General features: G+C 46.4%; 1 protein-coding gene and 1 long non-coding RNA gene across 4 annotated transcripts in view; one reads left to right on the top strand and one right to left on the bottom strand.

Moving 5' to 3' along the window:
• The window catches only part of LOC125963005 (uncharacterized), a 406,444-nt gene that overhangs the window by 115,685 nt on the left and 269,064 nt on the right, over window positions 1-21,695 (bottom strand). The gene's annotated exons all lie outside the window — the stretch shown is intronic.
• Window positions 17,636-21,695, top strand: part of IQSEC2 (IQ motif and Sec7 domain ArfGEF 2) — a 76,097-nt gene continuing 72,037 nt past the window's right edge. Inside the window, exon 1 of one of the 3 annotated variants that reach the window (XM_049704573.1) lies at window positions 17,636-18,576. In XM_049704573.1, the coding sequence (XP_049560530.1) occupies window positions 17,870-18,576 (707 nt within the window). In that variant the 5' untranslated portion in view covers window positions 17,636-17,869. The remainder of the gene's footprint in view (window positions 18,577-21,695) is intronic. The other 2 variants (XM_004286395.3, XM_049704575.1) reach the window with 2 other exon arrangements.

Genomic DNA, 21,695 nt, shown 5'->3' with positions numbered 1-21,695 from the left:
AGGTGCTCAGCATCACTAATCATCAGGAAAAGCACATCAAAACCACAGTGAGATATAACTTCACACCTGTTAGAATGGCTATCATCAAAAAGACAAGTGATAACAAATGTCAGCGAAGATATGGAGAAAAGGGGACCCTTTTGCACTGTTGGTGGGACTGTAAATTGGGCAGCCACCATGGAAAACAGTGTGTAGCTTCCTCAAAAAATTAAAACTAGAACTACTCTATGATCCAGCAATTCCACATCTGGGTATATATCCAAAGGAAATGAGAACAGGATCTCAAAGAGATATCTGCACTCCCATGTTCACTGCAGCATTTTTCATAATGGCCAGGATATGGAGACAACCTAAGGGTCCATCAATGAATGAAAAAAATGTGATACATACACACACACACACACACACACACACTGGAATATTATTCAGCCATGAGAAAGAAGGAAATCCTGCCATTTGCGACAACATGGATGGAACTTGAGGGCATTATGTTAAGTGAAATAAGCCATACAGGGAAAGACAAATATTGCATGGTATCACTTACATGTGGAATCTTAAAAAAAAAAAAAAGTTAAACTCATAGAAACAGACAGTAGAAAAGTGGTTGCCAAAGGCTGGGGGGGTGGGGGGGTGAATGAGGAGAGGTTGGTAAAAGGGTAGAAACTTTCAGCTGTATGATGAAGGTCTGAGGATCTAATGTCTAACATGATGACTAGAGTTGATAACACTGTATTGTATAATTGAAATTGGCTAAGAGAGTAGAACTTAAATGTTCTCACCACACACACACAAAAAGATAACAACAACACTGCCTCAGCACACCTCATCATTCTCTAGCTTCTGCAGTGTATCTCTATCACTGTCATGGGCGAACAGCTTGAGAACATTATTTGCACTCCTGTCCATACTTCCTGTTCACTGTTTTCATTTTTATCTTTTTTTCCTCTAATCACCTCTTAACCCATTGCATTTTGTCTTCCACTCCTTCCTTCTTAGCCCGTTGTAATTTTCCATCCACCCCCACCACTCCATGTTCTCTACAAGACTCCCAGTGATCTTGTTGCTAAATTAGTGGTTGGTTTTCAGACTTTGTTTTGTGTACTATTTGGCATGTTAACCATTCCTTCCATTTTGGAAGATGATTTGCCCTTGGTTTCTGTGACACCACACTCTCCTGGTTCTACTCTTTACTCTGTGTCAGTGAATTGCTCCATCATCCATCCAGCCACCTCAGTCATAAATCCAGACTTCCTCTCTGACTCACTCTGTTAACTACCACATGAAATCCACTCACTAATCATGCTGATTTTTACCTCCTAAATATTCTATTGTTCAGAATTCTATCAAGAGTTCGTGGACCCTGGAAGGTTTCAAAGGATCCACGCACATGCTGAATTGCAGGCAAAATTTGGTATGATTGTGTGTATTAGCATTTTTCTAGGGAGAGTGTACAAGCCGTAGCTTTCATTATATTCTTACACAGGCCTGTGACTCAACAAAAAACTTAAACACCATTGCTCTAAATCCATCCATTTATTTTCATCCCCCCCACCCCGCCCACTCTGACCACATGCAGTCACTACAAAGACCTACTTCTCCATATAACAGTCTCTCTGCTCTCTTAGGGCCACAAATAAGAAGGGGCTATTGCGGAGGACATGGACTGAGGCTAACAGGGCTGGGTGCATTCTGCCTCAGGGGCCTCCTGTGTGCCATAAAGGCCTGCTCCTCTCTCCCCTTTCTGCCAACAGACCATTTATTTTTTCTCTTTTCCTTTCCCTCCCATCTCTTCTTCAATTTCTCCTTTTCTCTTTTCCTCATTCTCCTTTTCTTCCTCTTTCTCTTCCCCACCTTCTCCCTCTTGCTTCATTAACACATTAATTATAGGGTAATCGGACTTTGACCACAGAGCTTGAAGCTTCTTAGAATAAAGACTAGATGCAGGACTTCCCTGGTGGTGCAGTGGTTAAGAATCTGCCTGCCAATGCAGGAGACATGGGTTCGAGCCCTGGTCTGGGAAGATCCCACATGCCACGGAGCAACTAAGCCCGTGCACCACAACTACTGAACCTGCACTCTAGAGCCCGTGAGCCACAACTACTGAAGCCTCCGTGCCTAGAACCCGTGCTCTGCAACAAGAGAAGCCACCGCAATGAAAAGCCCGCCACCACAACAAAGAGTAGCCCCCCCTCACTGCAACTACAGAAAGCCCACACGTAGCAACAAGACCCAACACAGCCAAAAATAAATAAATAAATAAATAAATAAAAAGACTAGTTGCAGCATTCACCTTGCTCATTGGCTCTTACTTGCAGAGTCCCCAGCATACCCTCCAAAGAAGAGGAAAGGGGAGTGGGGGGGGAGCTGAGATTGGAGGTATGGGGTCAATAACTAGGGAGACCCCAGCCCCAAGTATAACTGTAGTGGGTTAGGAGAAATACGTGGGTCAGGTCAAGGAATCATTGACCTTACAGCTTTTTATTAAAACAAAGTTTGGAAGAAATATTTAAAGATATCTAACCCAATCTTCCTCCCATCGTGTCCTTCTTGATTCCTTTCTTTTCTTCACCCCATCCCTCCATCAACAAGTTTTTTAGCTCTACCTTAAAATTTATTCCATTCCACTGTCTTGTGTACTGTAGCTTCTGGCACTGTAGTTATCTTGAAATTGGGTAGTGTCAATTCTCCAACTTTGTTCTTCTTCAGTATTGTTTTGGTTGCACTAGGTCTTTTGCTTTTCCATATGAACCTTAGAATCACTTTGTCTATATCTATGAAATAGTTTAGCAGGGTTTTGACCAAAATTATGTTGAATCTATAGATCAAGTTGGGAAGAACTGATATTTTAAAAATATTGATACTTCCTATCCATGAACATGGAATATCTCTCCATTTATTTAGATCTTCTTTGATTCCTTTCATTAGTGTTTTGTAGTTTTCCACATTCAGATACTATACATATTTTATTATATTTATACCTATTTCATTGTTTTGCAGCTACTGTTAAGTAGTACCATTTTCTTAAAATTTCAAATTCTAATTTTTACTACTGACATATAGGAAAGAAATTAATGTTTGTGCATTGACCTTGTATTCTGTACCCTTGCTATCTATATACACCCTCATTAGCTCCAGAAGCGTTTTTTTTTTTTTTTTTTGGTAGATTGTTTGGGATTTTCCACAAGCCCCAAAATTTTCATAAATTGTATTTTTCATTTTCATTTAACTCAAAATATTTAAAAATTTCTCTTGAGACTTCTTCTTTGACTTATATGTTATTTAGAAATATATTGTTTAATTTCTAAACATTTGGGGATTTCCTGGAAATTTTCCTGTTACTGATTTCTAGTTTAATTCCATTGTGGTCTGAGAGCATACTTTGTATGATTTCTATTCTTTTAAATTTGTTAAAATGTGTTTTATGGCCCAGAATATGGACTATCTTGGTGAGCATTCATTGCAAGCTTGAGAAGAATGTACATTCTGCTGTTGTTGGAAAGAGTAGTCTATAAGTGCCAGTGAGATCAAGTTGATTGATAGTGCTGTAGAACTACCATATGACCCAGCAATCCCACTACTGGGCATATACCCTGAGAAAACCATAATTTAAAAAGAGTCATGTACCAAAATGTTCATTGTAGCTCTATTTACAATAGCCCGGAGATGGAAACAACCTAAGTGCCCATCATCGGATGAATGGATAAAGAAGATGTGGCACATATATACAATGGAATATTACTCAGCCATAAAAAGAAACGAAATTGAGCTATTTGTAATGAGGTGGATAGACCTAGAGTCTGTCATACAGAGTGAAGTAAGTCAGAAAGAGAAAGACAAACACCGTATGCTAACACATATATATGGAATTTAAGAAACAAAAATGTCATGAAGAACCTAGGGGTAAGACAGGAATAAAGACACAGACCTACTGGAGAACGGACTTGAGGATATGGGGAGGGGGAAGGGTGAGCTGTGACAAAGCAAGAGAGAGGCATGGACATATATACACTACCAAACGTAAGGTAGATAGCTAGTGGGAAGCAGCCGCATAGCACAGGGATATCAGCTCAGTGCTTTGTGACCGCCTGGAGGGGTGGGATAGGGAGGGTGGGAGGGAGGAAGATGCAAGAGGGAAGAGATATGGGAACATATGTATATGTACAACTGATTCAGTCTGTTATAAAGCAGAAACTAACACACCATTGTAAAGCAATTACACCCCAATAAAGATGTTAAAAAAAAAAACAGATCCAAAATCTTTCCACTTATCTTTCTCCATAATCACTATCCTAGCCCAAGCTATCATGGTCTCTTGCTTAGACCTCCTAACTGGTCTCATCGTTAGCCTCCTAACTGTTCTACCTGTTTCCAGTTTTGCCCCCACTATAATCCATTCTCCACACATCAGACAGAATGATCATAGATATGTCAATCCCAGCTCAAAACCATCTAATGGCTTGTCACAGTACTTGAAATAAACACCTTCCCATGGCTGACATGGTCCTACACAGGCTTGCTCCAGAATTTCTCTCCTGCCTCATTCAGTACCAGTCTCTCCTTTTGCTCTCTTTAGTCAGACTTCTTCCTGAAATCCCTTGAATACACCAAGCTCATTCCCACTCTAGGGCTTTTGCCCTTGTGTTTCACCCTGCCTGGGATGCCATGCCTCTGGATCTTCCTGAAATGATTGCCTTCTTGTCATTCAATCTCACTTCAACTGTCACCTCCTCGGAGAGACCTTCCCTGACTACTCTATTTAATCTTGTAGTCTGTAAGTGACAATGTGATCAAGTTGATTGATAGTGCTGTTCAGGTAAAAATATATCCCAAATCTGCCCAGAGACCTTTCCTGACTATTCTATTTAATCTTGTTCCCCAGCCCTACCCAGTCACACTACCTTTGCACATTATTTTCATTTGTTTTCAAAGCACTTTTACTTTCTGAAATGATCCTGTTCCTGTATTTGTTGGTTGTTTGTATCTGTCATCCTTTCTCTAAAATGTGACCACCAGGAGAGCAGGGACCCTCTTCATCACCGAACTGTCAGCATCTAGAACAGAGTCTGGCACCTAAATATTTATTGAATGGCTGCACTTCTGTTTGAACATTTCCAGTGACTTGGAGCTGACTACTTTGATCCATAAAGCAGCCGATGGCTCTTTGGATGGTTTTCTGTGTTAGAAATTTCATCTTTCTCTTGAGCTAAGCACTGCATTCTTGACCATATAAACAGATTAGAAGAGAAAAAAAAACATATGATCATTACGAAAGATGCTGAGAAGGCTTTGATAAAATTTAACACCAGTTAGTGACAAAAAAAGTTCTAAGCATATTAGGTATAAGAAGGAACTTTCTTAAACCGAAAAAAAGTATCCTCCAAAATCCTACAGCAAACATATATAATGGTTAAACACTGAAACTTTTCCCTTTAAGATAAGTAAGAAGACAGCGATGCCCATTGTCAACCCTTTTGTTCAGCATTGAATTGGAGATCCTGCACAGTAAGGGAAGGAAGTGAAATAACAGGAATAGGGATTTGGAAGGAAGAAACAAAACTGTCATTTAAATCTACTTTCTCATAGCTTTCACCCGCTGGTTCTCTTTCGGTTTCCTGGAGGCCCACAGACCAAAGTTGTCCCTTCTTCTTCATGACAGCCCAGGTCTTCTTCCATCTCTGGGTCTCAGTCACCTCACCTAGAAAATGAAGGGTTGGACAATGTTATCCAAAAAGGTCCTTGTGGTTCCATCTTTCCATTATTCTTTGAGCCCATATCATCTCTCCTGCAGGCTAAGCATCTCTGTTTTCCTCAATAGTTCCTAATAGTGATGATTTCCAGAGCTCTCCTTTCCTATCAGCACATCCATTTTTAAAAAATATATGGTTCCCAGAACTGGGGCAGAAGGTGAAGAAAGGGTAGGACATGAAAAGATTGGAGTAGAGGGAGTTGGTTAGACTGCAGACAGAATGTAGAAATGAAATGGTAGAGAGAGGCAGCAGAAGGAACGGGTTGGCAGGAGGCAGGGGACAGCATCTGTGGAAAAAGTTGCCTGGTGAGGGAGAGCTCCTTGACTTCTTTCCCTGGGATGAGAAGAGGGTCCCCTGCATGGTTTGGGAGAACAGTGATGGGAACTGAGTTTGTAGTTGGCCACAAGCATTTGGTGGCTCTATCAGTCCTTCCTTCCAGCTCTTCTACGCTGGGCTCCAAGACCCTCTCTCCCCATAGCTGGGCGGAGGGAGGGGATTGACACAAGCCAGCTCAGGGTGGGAAGGGAGACTGCACAGAGCCAGGTCCCTGTCCAGGAGGCAGGAGCAGCCGCCACAGTGGGAGGGAGCAGCAAGCCAACAGCTGAGTGAGACAAGGCCTGGGTTATTTTTTTTCCAGTTTGTTGGCATGTGGGTGGATTTTTCTCCTTTTTTCTTCTCTCCTGCTCTCTGCCGTTTCCACAGAGATGTGGGAGTTTGCAAATTTGTCTCAGTGGAGGGGAGAGGCAAGAGCCGATTTGGGGGTCTTTGTCAGGGACCAGGGGAGCAGAGAAGGGCACTGCAATTCTGGTAACAAGAAAACTAGGGCCCATTCCCTGATAGTATCACTAGGGCGAGGAAGGCTCTCACTCTCTTCTTTCCTTTTGAGGCTGCAGGGACGACTTCTCACCTCTGTTCAACTCTTAGCTCTCAAATTCATCCCACCTGGTGATTGCAAAAGGTTTTCTCTGCTTCTTTCCTTGCTCTGCAATGCCAAATGCCCTTTCCTCAGGGCCCTGGACAAACTATGGGCACCCGTGAGACTCTTCTACCCAGAGGCTGCTCTCCTCTCCAGTATGGCCGGGGGCTGGGGGTGGGGAGCTGAGGAGATTTTCTTTTTTCTAGTTATACATTTAAAGGATTAAAAAAAAAAACAGTACTTATAGCACATGCTAAGTGCCAAATGAGTGTTTCAGGCTTTCAGAGGGGGAAGCTTTCTGAAAGAATTAAGGGGTGAGTAATTTACAGAAGTCTTCCTGGAGGATGTGGGACAGAGACAAACTGATAAAGTAGGTGAGGACATGCCAGGCAGAGGCCAAGAGCACGGAGTTGTGGGTCTGGACACCTAGATGCTGATCCCAGTTCTGCCATTTTGTAATGTGATGTTGAAAAAGGAAGTTACTTCCTTTCTCTTGGGCCGTCTTTCCTCATCTGGAAAATAAGCAGAATCTCTAAAGCTCTACAGATTTGTGGAGCCTGAATCCTGGCCTTGGGCGGGGAGGGGCGGCGGTTATGAGCCATCTAATGAGATCATGTGTATCCAGAGTGTGTTGAACACCATCAAGGGATTAGATGACCAACTGTACCATTTTGCCTGGGACTCAGAGGTTCCCTGGGAAGCAGAACTTCAGCGCTGAAACGATCCTGGGCAAACTGGTATAGTTGGTCACCTCAGCAAGGCCCACATCCCCTACTTGTTATTATCACTATCATTATTGTTATCATTACCATTATTATTACCACTAGAGGGCAACACACTCTTATGCCTGGGAGTAGGTCTAACCACCCCCACCAAAGAAAAGGTACGGAAGTGTCCCCTCATTCCAGGACCAACCAATCCTCTCAGGCTTTCTCTTGTAGAGAACACTGAGGAACAGAAAGATCTGTGGACCTTGAATTCCAGGAGCTTCCTTTTGGCCTTGCCAGCCCCACGTGGTCTGACTTTGCCAACTGTGTCCAAACCCCAACCAGCAGCCAGTTGCCTAGTCTGTCTCACTGTGGCAGAACTACCCTGCTTCTCAGGGTACTGGTGACATAGGAGATGCTGGCACATAGTGTTGGCTTGTCTGAACACAACAGGAACATTCACAAGGCTTTGCTGCTTGCATGCTTTTTAAAAAAATACATCTTTATTGGAGTATAATTGCTTTACATTGTGTTAGTTTCTGCTGTACAACAAAGTGAATCAGCTATACGTATATCACCATATCCCCTCCCTCTTGAGCCTCCCTCCCACCCTCCCTATCCCACCCCTCTAGGTGGTCACAAAGCACTGAGCTGATCTCCCTGTGCTATGCTTGCATGCTTTGACTACCTGGCAGTATATGCATTCCACCAGGCCAGCTCCATTGATACAGGAGCTGGCTTTCTCCTTCCTAAATAATTGATTTGTGGGACTTCCCTGGTGGTCCAGTGGTTAAGACTCTGTGCTCCCAATGCAGGGGGCCCAGGTTTGATCTCTGGTCAAGGAACTAGATCCTGCATGCTGCAACTAAAAATCCGCATGCTGCAACTAAGACCCGGTGCAGCCAAATAATAAATATTTAAAAAATAAATAAATAAAGAATTGATTACTGTATTACCTTATAGCTGTCATCACATCAAATTGTAGTTGTAATTTATCTATCTATATACTCCATTAGATTGTTGATTCATGCATTCAACAAACATGGATTGCTTACTGCTTACCTACCATGTCCCAGGCTTTTTGCCAGACTCGTGGTACAGTGGGGGGCAAAACAGACGGAATATCTGCCCTTGTAGAGCTAATAGTCTAGTGAGGGAGGTAGGAGGGAAGCAAACAAAGAACCACACAAATCAATGTGTAATTACACACTTGCTAAGTTCAAGGAAGGAGGACTCACCAAAAGCATATATCAGAGGGATCTGCCTCATCTGGGAGTGAGAGAAGGCGCTGCTGATGAACTGACATTTGAACTGAGATCTGAAGAATGAATAAGCGGTAAGTAGGCAAAGGCAGCAGAAAAGAGCTTTCTATGCCAAAAGAACAGCAGGTGTGCAGGGCCTGAGAGGGGAAGAGCCCAGCTCCCAGGAGGAGCCGTTTGCTTCTTCAGGGCACAACCTGCCTCTTGTTCATCTTTTGCTATAGCTCCAGGCCTGGCATACAGAGATGCCAAATAAATGCCCGGGGACTTGAATTGGATGAAATTTGGTCATGGAAATCATCATAGGTTGGAGGTCTAAAGACCTAACTTCTGGTTCCATCCCTTCTGGGTAATTCGATTTTCCAACTGCTTACTGTGCACACATCATGCGCAAGGACCTGGGGCCAGGCTGGGCTGGGGGATTGAAAGGTAAACAAAGTGGTCTCTGCCCTTCAGCAGCACAGGGTCAGGTGAAGTGGCTGACAGGCAGACAGGCTCCTTCCACTCTCTGGCCCTCTTTCTCTTTGGTTCTAAAATGAAAGATTGGGGTTCCAAAATTCCTAAGGCCCCTTCTATCTCTAACAGTCTTGACCCGCTCTTCCTTGAATACCAGCTGGTTAGATGGCAGTGGGAACAGTGGAGCGATGCTTCCATTTCTCCTGCCTTATAGGCGTCACATAGAATAGGACTGGGGAAATATAGACTTGAGTTCTGTTTATGGACCATTCTCCCTTTTACAAGGGTCTCAGGAGCAGTTAGGGTTTGCTGCTTTTGGGGAGAATGTTTCAGAATTCCATGAACCTTTGTTTCTTTCTTTCCTCTCTCCTCTCCCCACCTGCCCCCTCCCCCCAGTCTTCTTTTCTACATCTAGAACTGTGTTCATATATCAGGGCTGCAAAGGGCCTTTAACATCAGCTTATCTAACCCCTCTATCCAGTGTTTACATTCCCTAGGCAATAGACCCTCCAAGTGAATCCGTCTGGCCACTATTTGAAGACCTCCTTTTGATGGTGAACTCACCCTCTTCACTAGGCTTCGCCTATGAGATGTTTCTTCCCTCTGGGAGTCTCCCTGTAATTTTCACCCATTGCTTCTGGCTATGCCCTTTGGAGCTAAGCAGAATAATTCCACTACATTGCCCCCACTGACAGCCTATTGGATATTTGAAGCCAGGAATCATGTCTTCATAAGCGTGCTCTCCTCTAGGCCTAATATCCTCTGTTCCTTCAAATGTTCTTCACTGGTTCAAATCCCCTTAGCATCTGTAATATAGTTTAGTTTATGTAAGATTTATATCCCACCTACTTTAAAGAGGATATTAGGCAACTCATCAGTTACCACATGAAAGAAAGACAATTAGGGATAAAAATGTGGAAGAAAACAGACCAGAGACCATGTAAAGGAAGCACAAATAGATGTTGCCAGGTACCTAAAATGAACTGGATTATAATTGGACTCTGAATTTGGCTCGAAGTTTTATGGCAGCTAGGACAAAATTGGAAATGCATTGGGTTACGTGGTTTTATGTTCTGACAGACTTGAGCTTACAAATCATCTTCAGAGAGAAAATTTTCCTTAAACGAAACCCAGACTGGCCTATTAGGATTGCTTTCTGTGAGACTGTTCAAAGGCTGACTGGTACTTTACATACATCTTGCCCCTTCCCCCACTAGGGGGAAAGGGGCTGGAAGGATAATTAATTAATTAGCAAAATGCTGTCTCAGTTTTAAGCACCGCTATCTCTTTAGGGATCCCCACAGGGATGAGCCTTCTTTTTTTGTTCCTTTTTCCTTCTATGTGCCTTACAGATGGTCACTTTCTTACCATTCTTCTCTTTACAGTCTTTGATCTTAAGACTCTTTGGAATACCAGACCTCAGGAAATAGCCCAAGTAAGGAGTTATAGCCTAGTGGTCACACAGCAATTATGTGCAAATCATTTCTCTCTGGTCCTCAGTGTTCTCATCTGAAAAATGAGTTCATCTCTAAGCACTCTAAGCTTCAGGTCGGATATTCTGGACTGTAAAGTCTTTGAGGGAAAAGACTGATGATTTTTTTTTTTTAACATCTTTATTGGAGTATAATTGCTTTACAATGGTATGTTAGTTTCAGCTTCACAACAAAATGAATCAGTTATATATACACATACATTCCCATATCTCTTCCCGCTTGCGTCTCCCTCCCTCCCACCCTCCCTATCCCACCCCTCCAGGCGGTCACAAAGCACCGAGCTGATCTCCCTGTGCTATGCGGCTGCTTCCCACTAGCTGTCTACCTTACGTTTGGTAGTGTATACATGTCCATGCCTCTTTATTGCTTTGTCACCGTTTACCCTTCCCCCTCCCCATAGCCTCAAGTCCATTCTCTAGTAAGTCTGTGTCTTTATTCCTGTTTCACCCCTAGGTTTTTCATGACATTTTTTTTTAAAATTCCATATATATGTGTTAGCATAGGGTATTTGTCTCTCTCTTTCTGACTTACTTCACTCTGTATGACAGACTCTAGGTCTATCCACCTCATTACAAATAGCTCAATTTCGTCTCTTTTTATGGCTGAGTAATATTCCATTGTATATATGTGCCACATCTTCTTTATCCATTCATCCGATGTTGGACACTTAGGTTGTTTCCATCTCTGGGCTATTGTAAATAGAGCTGCAATGAACATTTTGGTACATGACTCTTTTTGAATTATGGTTTTCTCAGGGTATATGCCCAGTAGTGGGATTGCTGGGTCATATGGTAGTTCTATTTGTACTTTTTTAAGGAACCTCCATACTGTTCTCCATAGTGGCTGAACCAATTCACATTCCCACCAGCAGTGCAAGAGGGTTCCCTTTTCTCCACACCCTCTCCAGCATTTATTGTTTCTAGATTTTTTGATGATGGCCATTCTGACTGGTGTGAGATGATATCTCATTGTAGTTTTGATTTGCATTTCTCTAATGATTAGTGATGTTGAGCATTCTTTCATGTGTTTGTTGGCACTCTGTATATCTTCTTTGGAGAAATGTCTATTTAGGTCTTCTGCCCATTTTTGGATTGGGTTGTTTGTTTTTTTGTTATTAAGACTGATGATTTTTTAAAAAAATTTTATTTTCCCATCTTGTGTCTGGCAGCTAACAGTATAGGAGAAGATCTGCTTGTGGTAGAGCTGTGAGAATCCAATAGGAAAAACCAATTTGAACAGATGCCGCCTTCAAATCTGAGGAAAATATTTCATGGCTCTCATCATCATGATGAGTTCTTGTTGACTGGATACTGGCAGCAGTGAGATGTGGTTTTCAGGGTTCTTTCCTGCTTTAGCTCTGCATTCCTTGGCAAAGCTGGCCCTGGGGTAAGGGGAATTGCAACAATCACACGAGGGACCGAGGCTTCTGGGAAACGACTCTGGGAGGCAGCAGGCAGGAAAAAAAGGTAGTGCCACAGTCTCTGGTGAACGACAACAATGAACCAATAAAAACCCACTTTGTAGTGTGTAATATTCGGTACACTTAATGTCCACGTCCAGGAACCCCTCCCCTCCTAGCATGTTCCTCTCCTGCTCAAAAACCTTCCATGACTTTTCATTGCCTATAACAGAAGGTCCAGATGCTCTAGTTTGGCTTTGGAGTCTTCTCCAAGCGGAATCAAGCCATGTCTTCCCATCTCCTTCTATCTCTTACAATTGCACGCACGCACGCGTGCACTTCTCCTTCTCTCTTCAAACTACGTGTGGTTCCCTAAACACACAGTTTTCCCGATTCTGTTTCTTTCCTGCCATGGCATGTGGCTCCCTTCAACAGGTGTTTCTCAGCTCTACCACTTCCACTTGTTGAAATCCTCAGCTCAGCTCAAATACCTTCACATCCATAAAGACCTCCCAGCACCCTACTCCTGGTGCCTCCACTTTTGTTCTTTGCACATTCCATTTTGTTAGTCCTGTTTGTGATTTAGGATTGTAATCTGACTAGGCTGGGACCTCCCTTAGGGCACAGGCCATGTGTAATTCGCCCAGAGCTCTCCATCATCCTTTGCTGCTTTGTTTTTCTCCAGAGCATCTAGCACCATCTGGGTTCATTTCCTAGGACTGCCGTAACAAAGTACCACAAACTGGGTGGCTTGAAACAGCAGACATTTATTCTCTCACAGTTTTGGGGGCTAGAAGTCCGAAATTGGGCCATGCTCTCTATGAAGGCTAGAGGGAAGAATCCTTCCTTGCCTCTTCCTAGCTTCTGGTGGTTGCCAGCAATCTTTTGTGTTCCTTAGCTTGGCGACTCCAAACTCTGCCTCCATTTCACGTTGTATTCTCCCTCTCTCTCTCTCCCTGTGTGTGTGTGTGTGTGTGTGTGTGTGTGTGTGTGTGTGTGTCTATGTCCAAATTTCCCTCTTCTTTTAAGGACACCAGTCATTAGATTAGGACCCATGCCAATAGAATATGACTTCACCTTAACTTGAGTACATCTGCAAAGACCCTAATTTCCAAAATAGATCACATTCACAGGGTGGACATCAAGTCTGGGGGGATACTATTCAACCCAGTACTCCATCCAACATGTTCTACCTATTCTATTTCTTTATTGTCTCTCTCCCCCAGTAGAATGTCAGCTCTATGAGGTTAGGAACTGTTGTCTGTTTTGTTTGTTGGTATATCCTCAGTGTCTAGAATACTACTTGACACATAGTAAACACTCAATAAATATTTTGTGACTGAAACTTTATACCCATCTGCCTCCTACCTCGCAGAGAATCTGAATGAGAGAAGCAGGGACAGGGATGGGAATGCAGGTTTGCCTAGAACATAATAAATGCTCTGTAAATGTTTGCTGGATGAATAGAAGTATTTGATGGATATATTAATTTAACACTTATGGAGCACCTATTTTGTACAGAGTATAAGGAAAGATACAGAGAAATGAGGAGGAAACATCTGAGCATCCTGGCTATGCCTCTGTGTGACCCTGGGCAAGTCATTCAACCTCTGGGTTTCACTTTCCTCATCCGTAAGGTGGAGGTAATAACATTATCTACCTCATAGGATTGTCATGCAAATTGAGTTCGTGCATGTAAAGTACTTAGCACAGTGCCTGACACATGGTAAGCACCATAGATGTGTTATTATTACTGTAGTTGCTGTTACATGCTAGACTCTGTGCAAAGTGTTTTTAAAAAGCAGCTTTATCGAGATACAATTCACATACCATAAAATTCTCCCTTTTAAAATGTACAATTCAGTGGTTTTTAATTAACAGAGTTGTGCAACCATCACCACCATCTAATTTTAGAAAATTTTCATTCTCCCTCCCCAAAACCCCATAGCAGTCACTCTTCTTTCCCCAACCCATGCCCTCGCCCCTGACAACCACTACGCTACTTTTTGTCTCTATGGATTTGCCTATTCTGGAATTTTATATAAATGGAATCATGCAATATGTGGACTTTTGTGTCTCCTTTAGCATAATTTAGCATAATGTTTTCAAGGTTCATCCATGTTTTAGCATGTATCAGTACTTCACTCCTTTCTTAAGAATTGAGGTATAGTCGATTTACAATATTATATAAGTTTCAGGTGTACAATACAGTGATTCACAATTTTTAAAGGTTATATTCCATTTATAGTTACTATAAAAATTGGCTATATTCCCTGTGCTGTACAATATATCCTGTAGCTTATTTATTTTATAGATAGTAGTTTGTACCTCTTAATCCTCTACCCCTCTCTTGCCCCTCCCTGCTTCCCTCTCCTCACTGGTAACCACTAATTTGTTCTCTATAACCGTAAGTCTGTTTCTGTTTTGTTGTATTCATTGCTTTGTTTTATTTTTTAGATTCCACATATAAATGATATCATCAGTATTTGTCTTTCACTGTCTGACTTATTTCACTAAGCATGATACCCTCCAAGTCCATCCATATTGTTGCAAATGGCAAAATTTCACTCTTTTTTATGGCTGAGTAGTATTCCATCTTGTACATATACCACATCTTCTTTATCCATTCATCTGTTGAAGGACACTTAGGTTGCTTCCATATCTTAGCTATGGTAAGTAATACTGCTTCAAACATTGGGGTGCATATATCTTTTCGAAGTAATGCTTTCCTTTTCTTTGGATATATACCCAGGAGTTGACTTGCTGGATCATATGGCAGTTCTATTTTTAGTTTTTTGAGGAACCTTCATAATGTTTTCCACAGTGGCTGCACAAATTTACATTCCCACCAACATTATACTAGGGTTCCCTTTTCTTCACATCCTCATCAACACTTGTTATTTGTGGTCTTTTTGATGATAGCCATTATGACAGGTGTGAGGTGACATCTCATTGTGGTTTTGATTTGCATTTCTCTGATGATTAGGGACGTTGAGCATCTTTTCATGTGCCTGTTGGCCATCTGTACATCTTCTTTGGGAAAATGTCTATTCAGGTCTTCTGCCCATTTAAAAAATTATTTTGGTTTTTTGACATTGAGTTGGATGGGCTGTTTATATGTTTTGGAACTTCATTCCTTTTTATGGCTGAACAATATTCCACTGTGTAGATATAACACATTTTGTTTACCCATTCATCAACAGATGAACATTTAATTGTTTCCACTTTTTGGCTATTATGAATAATGCTGCTATGAACATTCATGTATAAGTTTTTGTGTAAACACTTTTCATTTCCCTTGGGTATATTCCTAGGAGTGGATTCCTGGGTCATATGGTAACCCTATGTTTAACATTTTGAGAAACTTCCAAACTGTTTTCCAAAGCAACTGAACCATTTTACATTCCCACCAGCAATTGCTCCACAGGTTCACCAATACTTCTCCTTGTCTGTCCTTTTTGTTTTAGCTATCATAGTGGGTGTGAAGTGGCATCTGTATGTGTGTGTTTTAAGAAACTGATGTTTATTTTTCAACAACTTTATTTCCATTTTCTGTTTAAGAGCCTATGGAAGAACAGCTTCAAACTACCCAGTGGTCATTCCTACCCATTCAGTGGCCTGAGCATTGGGAGCAGTCTTCAATGGTGGGCTGAGTGCTCCAATCTTCAGCAGAGAATGGCTGGATAGTCACAGAGGGCACCAACATACTATCAGACCAGCCTGTGACCTCAGGTTGAGTAGCAGTAAACTCAGGAGCTGGAGCAGTCCATTCACTCTGAAATTCTTCCACGGTCACACCTTTCCAGCAGTGGCCTGTTTATCCTTTTCGATATCTTTAGGGTCTCTGTAGAAGGAGAGATCAGGCATGACCTCCAGTGGATGCTCATGGGAGATGGTGTCACATATGCATGGTACTTCCCAGGCCAGCATCCACATCAGACCCACTGAGTGGGCTCCTTTGTTGTTGCATGGGGTAGCAGCGTCCACGTGGCACAGAGGAGAATCTGTGTCACACAGAGCAATGGTGGGCAGGTTAACATAAGACACCTCTGTGAGAGGCTGGTGGTCAGCGGTGGGATCGGTGACCACTGGAAGTTGTGGCTCACGGAAGGCTGCCTGGATCTTGTTAACGAAGATTCCAGGAGCGAAGCGGCCAGCAATAGGAGTGGCCCTGGTGGCAGCAGCGAACTTCAGCACAGCTTGCTGGCCAGTATTCCTGGAAGATATGACACTGACATCAGCTGGGTTTTCAGTGGCACGAGTCACCAGCAGAAGCTTCTCTTTAGATTTGTGATGTAGATACCATCACTGCCTTTTGTAGACATACTGTTCCATTTGAAGTCAAGGTTGGTGCCACCTAAGTGGGTTCCTGCTGCAAGGAATTTAAGGACATCCTCCTTCATCTCAGGATATCAAGGGCTCTGGACATTGTGAAAGATTCCCTTTAAGTTACGATGGAAAGCTCATTGTGGTTTTGATCTGCATTCCCCTGATGGCTAATGATGTTGAGCATCTTTTCATGTGGTTAATGGTCATTTGTATATCTTTGGAGAAATATCTATTCAAGTCCTTCGGCCATTAAAAAATGGGTTGTTTTTTTGATGTTGAGCTTTTAGAGTTCTTTACATATTCAGATATATCATTTGCAAATATTTTCTTCCATTTTCTGTGTTATCTTTTCTGTGACAAATGTTTTTGCATGCTGTTTCCCAAGACCACTCCTGTGAGGTAGGTGTTATTGATAGGGAAATGGAAGTTCAGAGAGAAGATGAAATTTAAATCTAGTTCTGTCTGACTGTAAAACTCAAGCTTTCTCTTCTACCCCAACCTGCTCACAAAGATGAATGAAGACATGTTTCTGGCTTTAAGGAGCTTGGTCTGGCAGAGGACATGACACAAGAACAAAAACGAATGCGCTATAAAGCAGAGTTCCACTTGTCCCACAAGTGCCACAAAAGACGTGTGGAGGAAGCGAGCGATTCTGGCTGGGGAGACCAGGGCTGGCTTCAGTAAGGTGGCATATAAGTCTTGAAAGATGGGTACAGTTTCATTGGATGGAGGTGATGGAGTAAATGGAGGTGAGCATTTCCAAAGGAGAGCAGAAAATGGGGGTTGAATGAATGAATGGGGCTTTGATCCTAAGACTGGCTGTGATGGGGTGTCCCAGGGCTTGTTGGGGTGGGAGATCCTGGGACTGCCCATGCTGTGGACTAGAGAGAGGTCACCTGAGGTAGGAGGTCCAGGGGTTGGATGGGATGGGGAATCTGACACTTGGGATTGGCAGACCCAGGGGATGGGGAGTCTGTGTGATGCCTAGACCTGGGAGCTGCCTGGGATGGAGTTTTCTGGGAGGTCTTAGACGAGGATCTTGGGCCTGGTGGACCCAAGGGACATTGGAACGGACTGGGATGGAGGGCTTCTTTAGGCTGCATTAAGGGAAGACTCTGGGACCGGTGGAATGTGAGGGGGCTGGCCCGGGTGCCTTGGGGCGGGTCCGGCTTCGGGTGCGGGCGGCGGTGGCAGGTGGGACGCTCGGGGGCGGGCCGGGCGCGCGGGGTGGGGGCAGGGGCGGGGGGCGGGCCGGCGGTCGGGGCGGTCCCGCGCGGCCGCGCTGCGCAGTGACTCCGCAGCGGGCGGAGCGCCGTGGGCCGCGTCCTCGAGAGCCGTGGCGCTTGGCGGCGGCAGCGGCAGCGGCAGCCTCAGCTCCTGCTCCCCGTGCCGCCTGCCCCAGCGCTGTCTCCCGGGCCCCCCCGGGCCCCCGGGCCCTCGAGCCCGGTGCGCGCCCTCGCGTCCCGCCGGCCCCCTCCCCCGGCTGGGCCCGGGGGAGGGTGGCGCCGTGAGCGAGCGGGGACCGGGCTCTCTTGCCCCTTCCCCTGCCCCTGGGCCGCCAGGATGGAGGCGGGGTCGGGTCCCCCGGGCGGCCCGGGATCCGAGAGCCCCAACCGGGCGGTGGAGTACCTGCTGGAGCTGAACAACATCATAGAGAGCCAGCAGCAGCTGCTGGAGACCCAGCGGCGGCGCATCGAAGAGCTGGAGGGCCAGCTGGACCAGCTCACCCAGGAGAACCGCGACCTGAGAGAGGAGAGCCAGCTGCACCGCGGGGAGCTGCACCGGGACCCCCACGGCGCGCGGGATAGCCCGAGCCGCGAGAGCCAGTACCAGAACCTGCGCGAGACCCAGTTCCACCACCGCGAGCTGCGGGAGAGCCAGTTCCACCAGGCGGCCCGGGACGTGGGCTACGCGAACCGGGACGGCGCCTATCAGAACCGGGAGGCTGTGTATCGGGACAAGGAGCGGGACGCCTCCTACCCACTCCAGGACACTGCTGGTTACTCTGCCCGCGAGCGCGACGTGGCCCAGTGCCACCTGCACCACGAGAACCCAGCCCTGGGTCGCGAGCGTGGCGGGCGGGAGGCCGGGCCAGCGCACCCGGGCCGCGAGAAGGAATCCGGCTATTCGGCGGCGGTGGGCGTGGGGCCCCGTCCATCACGAGAGCGGGGCCAGCTGAGCCGTGGCGCATCCAGGAGCTCCAGCCCCGGGGCCGGCGGCGGCCACAGTACCAGTACCAGCACCAGCCCGGCCACAACCCTCCAGAGAAAGTAAGGAACGCGTGTTTGTCTTCCCTGGCTCTTCCCCGCTAGTTCCCTCTCCAACTTGTACGGCTGGTAAAGTAAGAAGCCGGTGCCTGATTCCATGTCCTTCTCTCCAGTCCCAACCTGCCGGGAGAAGCCGGGTCCCCCTCGTGCAGCCGACACCCCTTCTCTAGCTACCCCAGAGTGGGTTGGCCCGATGAGTGCAGGCGTCTCTTCTTTCTCAAAACCGTGGCCAGTGAGGGCCTGGAGCAGTCATCACCCCCTCCACTTCTTCACCCCCTCGCTATATCCTTGCCAGAGGATGGCTTTTCATTTATTTATTTTATTTGGATGTGCCGGTTGGGATTTTTATTGTCTCCGACGGTGTCAGATCAGAGCCCCAAGGGAAAGAAAGGCCCCCCCCACCTCCGGTCTCCTCTGCGGGTCCTGAGCACAGGCCTGATCTGATCTCTTCTGGCGGCCTCAGCTCCATCCTTTCGCAGAGAGGCAGGTGGGGACCAGAATGGCTGCTGGAGGCTCTTATCCCTCTGAGGGGAACTGCAGCACATCCTGGTCGGGGGAGCAAAGATGGAGGCCCGGCCCTTGGCTAGTTCCTCAAAGACCACCCCCTCTCCACCCTCAAGGAAAAACCACCCAATTAAAGAGCATACCAGCAAGGGAAGTCTACAGATCTTCCCTCTTGTTGGATCAGTGCCAGTTTCTGTGCTGGGGTCTGTGTGTCTGCCTATTTGGGACACCTTGGCAACATCTATTGGGTTGGTGGGGCATGGGCTGGGTCCACTTCTTCCATGCAGATACCACGGTGAGCTGGTTGGGATAAATGTCAGGCCAAGAGAGTCAAGGGCGTGCAGGCTCACAGGGCTGCCCTAAAGGCTCCCTGATTTCTCTTCTGCTGGATTGGAAAGAATACTGACCTGGGAGTTAGGAAACCCAGGTTCCCCTTCCAGCTCTGCTGCAGATTGGCTTTGTGACCTTGACTGAGTCCCTTCCTCTCTCAGGCCATCAGTTCTCCCATATCTTTTTAAAAGGCAAGGTCTGCCTTGAATGCTCTTTAAGGGCCCCTCCAGCTTAGATTTGATGGTTCTATGACTAATCCAGCCACCACTACAGAGCAAGTCTGAAGTCCTCTAGCGAATGGACAGCTTTCCCCCTCCTCTCACTGCTCAGCTGGTCCTACCATGTGCCACAACCAGTGGAGTGTCTCTTGGAGGCTGGGCTGGGGGTGGGGAAGCCTTCTGCCTCAGGAAATCTGCCGGGAGACAGCTCTCTGCAACTCCCCCGTGGTGAGGCAGCAGGCTGGGGTGCTGGGTTGAGATGGCTGGGCCCCAGGAGCAGCAGCTGCAGCTCAAGGGCTCGGCTGGGCTTCACTGCAGTGCACCCTCAGTTGAGGTTTGGTGTGGGCTGCCCCAGAGGGAGATGGACTCTTCTGCCCAGCCAGGGCTGCTGGGAGCCCATTCCAGGAGGACTGACTGTGTGCAGCTTGGGGCCCCACACTGGAGGGAGGGGCCAGGTCGACTGACCAAGCAAGGCCTTTTCAGGAGAGGGCCATGATGGGGTGGGGACAGAGGGAGACTGTATGGGCATTGTGGTCCTTTAGCCTGGCTGCCGAAGACTTTTCCAGAGTGGTCAAACCTGTGACAGAGGAAGCAGCCTCATTATGTGTGGCTCCAGGGAGCAGAACCAGGAGCAATGGGAAATTTTGGGATAAATCAGGAAGAACTTTCCAACCTGGCTGTCTGGTGATGCAGTGGACTGCCTCAAGGGGGTCGGGGAGGGCTGGAGAAAGCATAATTCCTGAACTGGTGGAAAGCCCAATGAAATGACCTGGGTCTTCCCAAATTCTAGGATTCCATTCTTCTCAGATTCTCCATCCTGCAGATGTGGGTCTGAATCTCTTGGCTGGCTGGAAGCCTGTTTGCTCTTGAGCTCTGTGCTTCTGCCATCTGGGCAGGCCTGCCTTTCGGTCTTTCCCTCTTTTTGTGCACCCTCCAGGCTGTTTGTTGGATTCCCTTGCTTCACATTTCCTACTGGATTAATACAGGAATTTAGACGGTACTTTGATTGTACACCCATTATTACCTCTTTTGGTCCTCACAACAGGGCCTGTGCAGTGAGCACTAGCAATTCCATTTTAGAGATGGGGAAACTGAGGCTCCAAAAAAATGAAGGGAACATGCTCAAGATTACACTGCCAGTTCCTAATAGATCTGGGGCTAGAACCCAAGTCCACCTGTCTCCGAGGCCTGTTATTTTTCCACTGGGGCTTTCCAGCCTGAAGGAGTCTCTTGGCCTCAGGACCTGGCCAGGTCACCAACTGGGAGAGGCCAGGAGAGCCTGAGGTATCTGGAGGATTTGAGCAAGGGGAGATTGCTTTGGGATGAGTGATGAGAAGGGGAGTCGATGGGGGAGGGCAGAAGGCCTTGTCTCCCTTCTTTCTGCTCTCCCTCCCTCTCTCTCGACCAGGCGTCAGGAGGGCGTATTGATGCACTAGCCATTGTTGTCGCCACAGCTGCTGCAAGCTACTCCCCTGCCAGGCCTGTTCTGGGTTTGTAAGGAGTGGGTGAGAGGCTGCCGCTGGAAGCCAGGGCAGGCAGGGTGGGTGTTGAGCAGCAGAGGCTGCAGCATTGGGGGAGGCTAGGTAGAGCTGGTACATGCTGGGCGCTCCTGGTCCCCAGGCTCCCTCTGGTGGAGGAAGAGGGGACAGAGGGGCCTGGGCCCAGCTGCTGCTTGTTGAAGGGCCCCTCTGCCCAGCGACGCTGTCCGTCTGTCACCACAACCCACGTTTTACAGCTGAAGAAACCGAGGGCTCAGAGAAGTGAAGTAACACACCAGAGGTCACACTATCTGTGAGACAGACTCCCGAGCCTGTGAACTTGCCCTCTACCGCAGTTGATAGCAGCTGTCACGTCCACCCCCACCTATGTCATCCCCCCAGGATTCCCACATCCTCCCGCACTGTCTCTTCTGGACAGGTTCCCGGATGCCAGTCTGCCTTCTGCTGTGCTCTGGGTGTGGCCTTTCTAGTGCAGCATAGCGCACGATGAGGCCCGACCTCCTTCTGGCCACTGGGCCTCTGTACATGAGGTCTTTGCTTGCTTGTTTGTTTTTTTAGCAGCTGCTGGTCT

The sequence above is a fragment of the Orcinus orca genome, chromosome X (assembly GCF_937001465.1).
Source record: "Orcinus orca chromosome X, mOrcOrc1.1, whole genome shotgun sequence".
NCBI lineage: Eukaryota > Metazoa > Chordata > Mammalia > Artiodactyla > Delphinidae > Orcinus > Orcinus orca.
The sequence above is the reverse complement of the archived record's forward strand: the minus strand, read 5'-3'. Positions and strand labels throughout refer to the sequence as shown.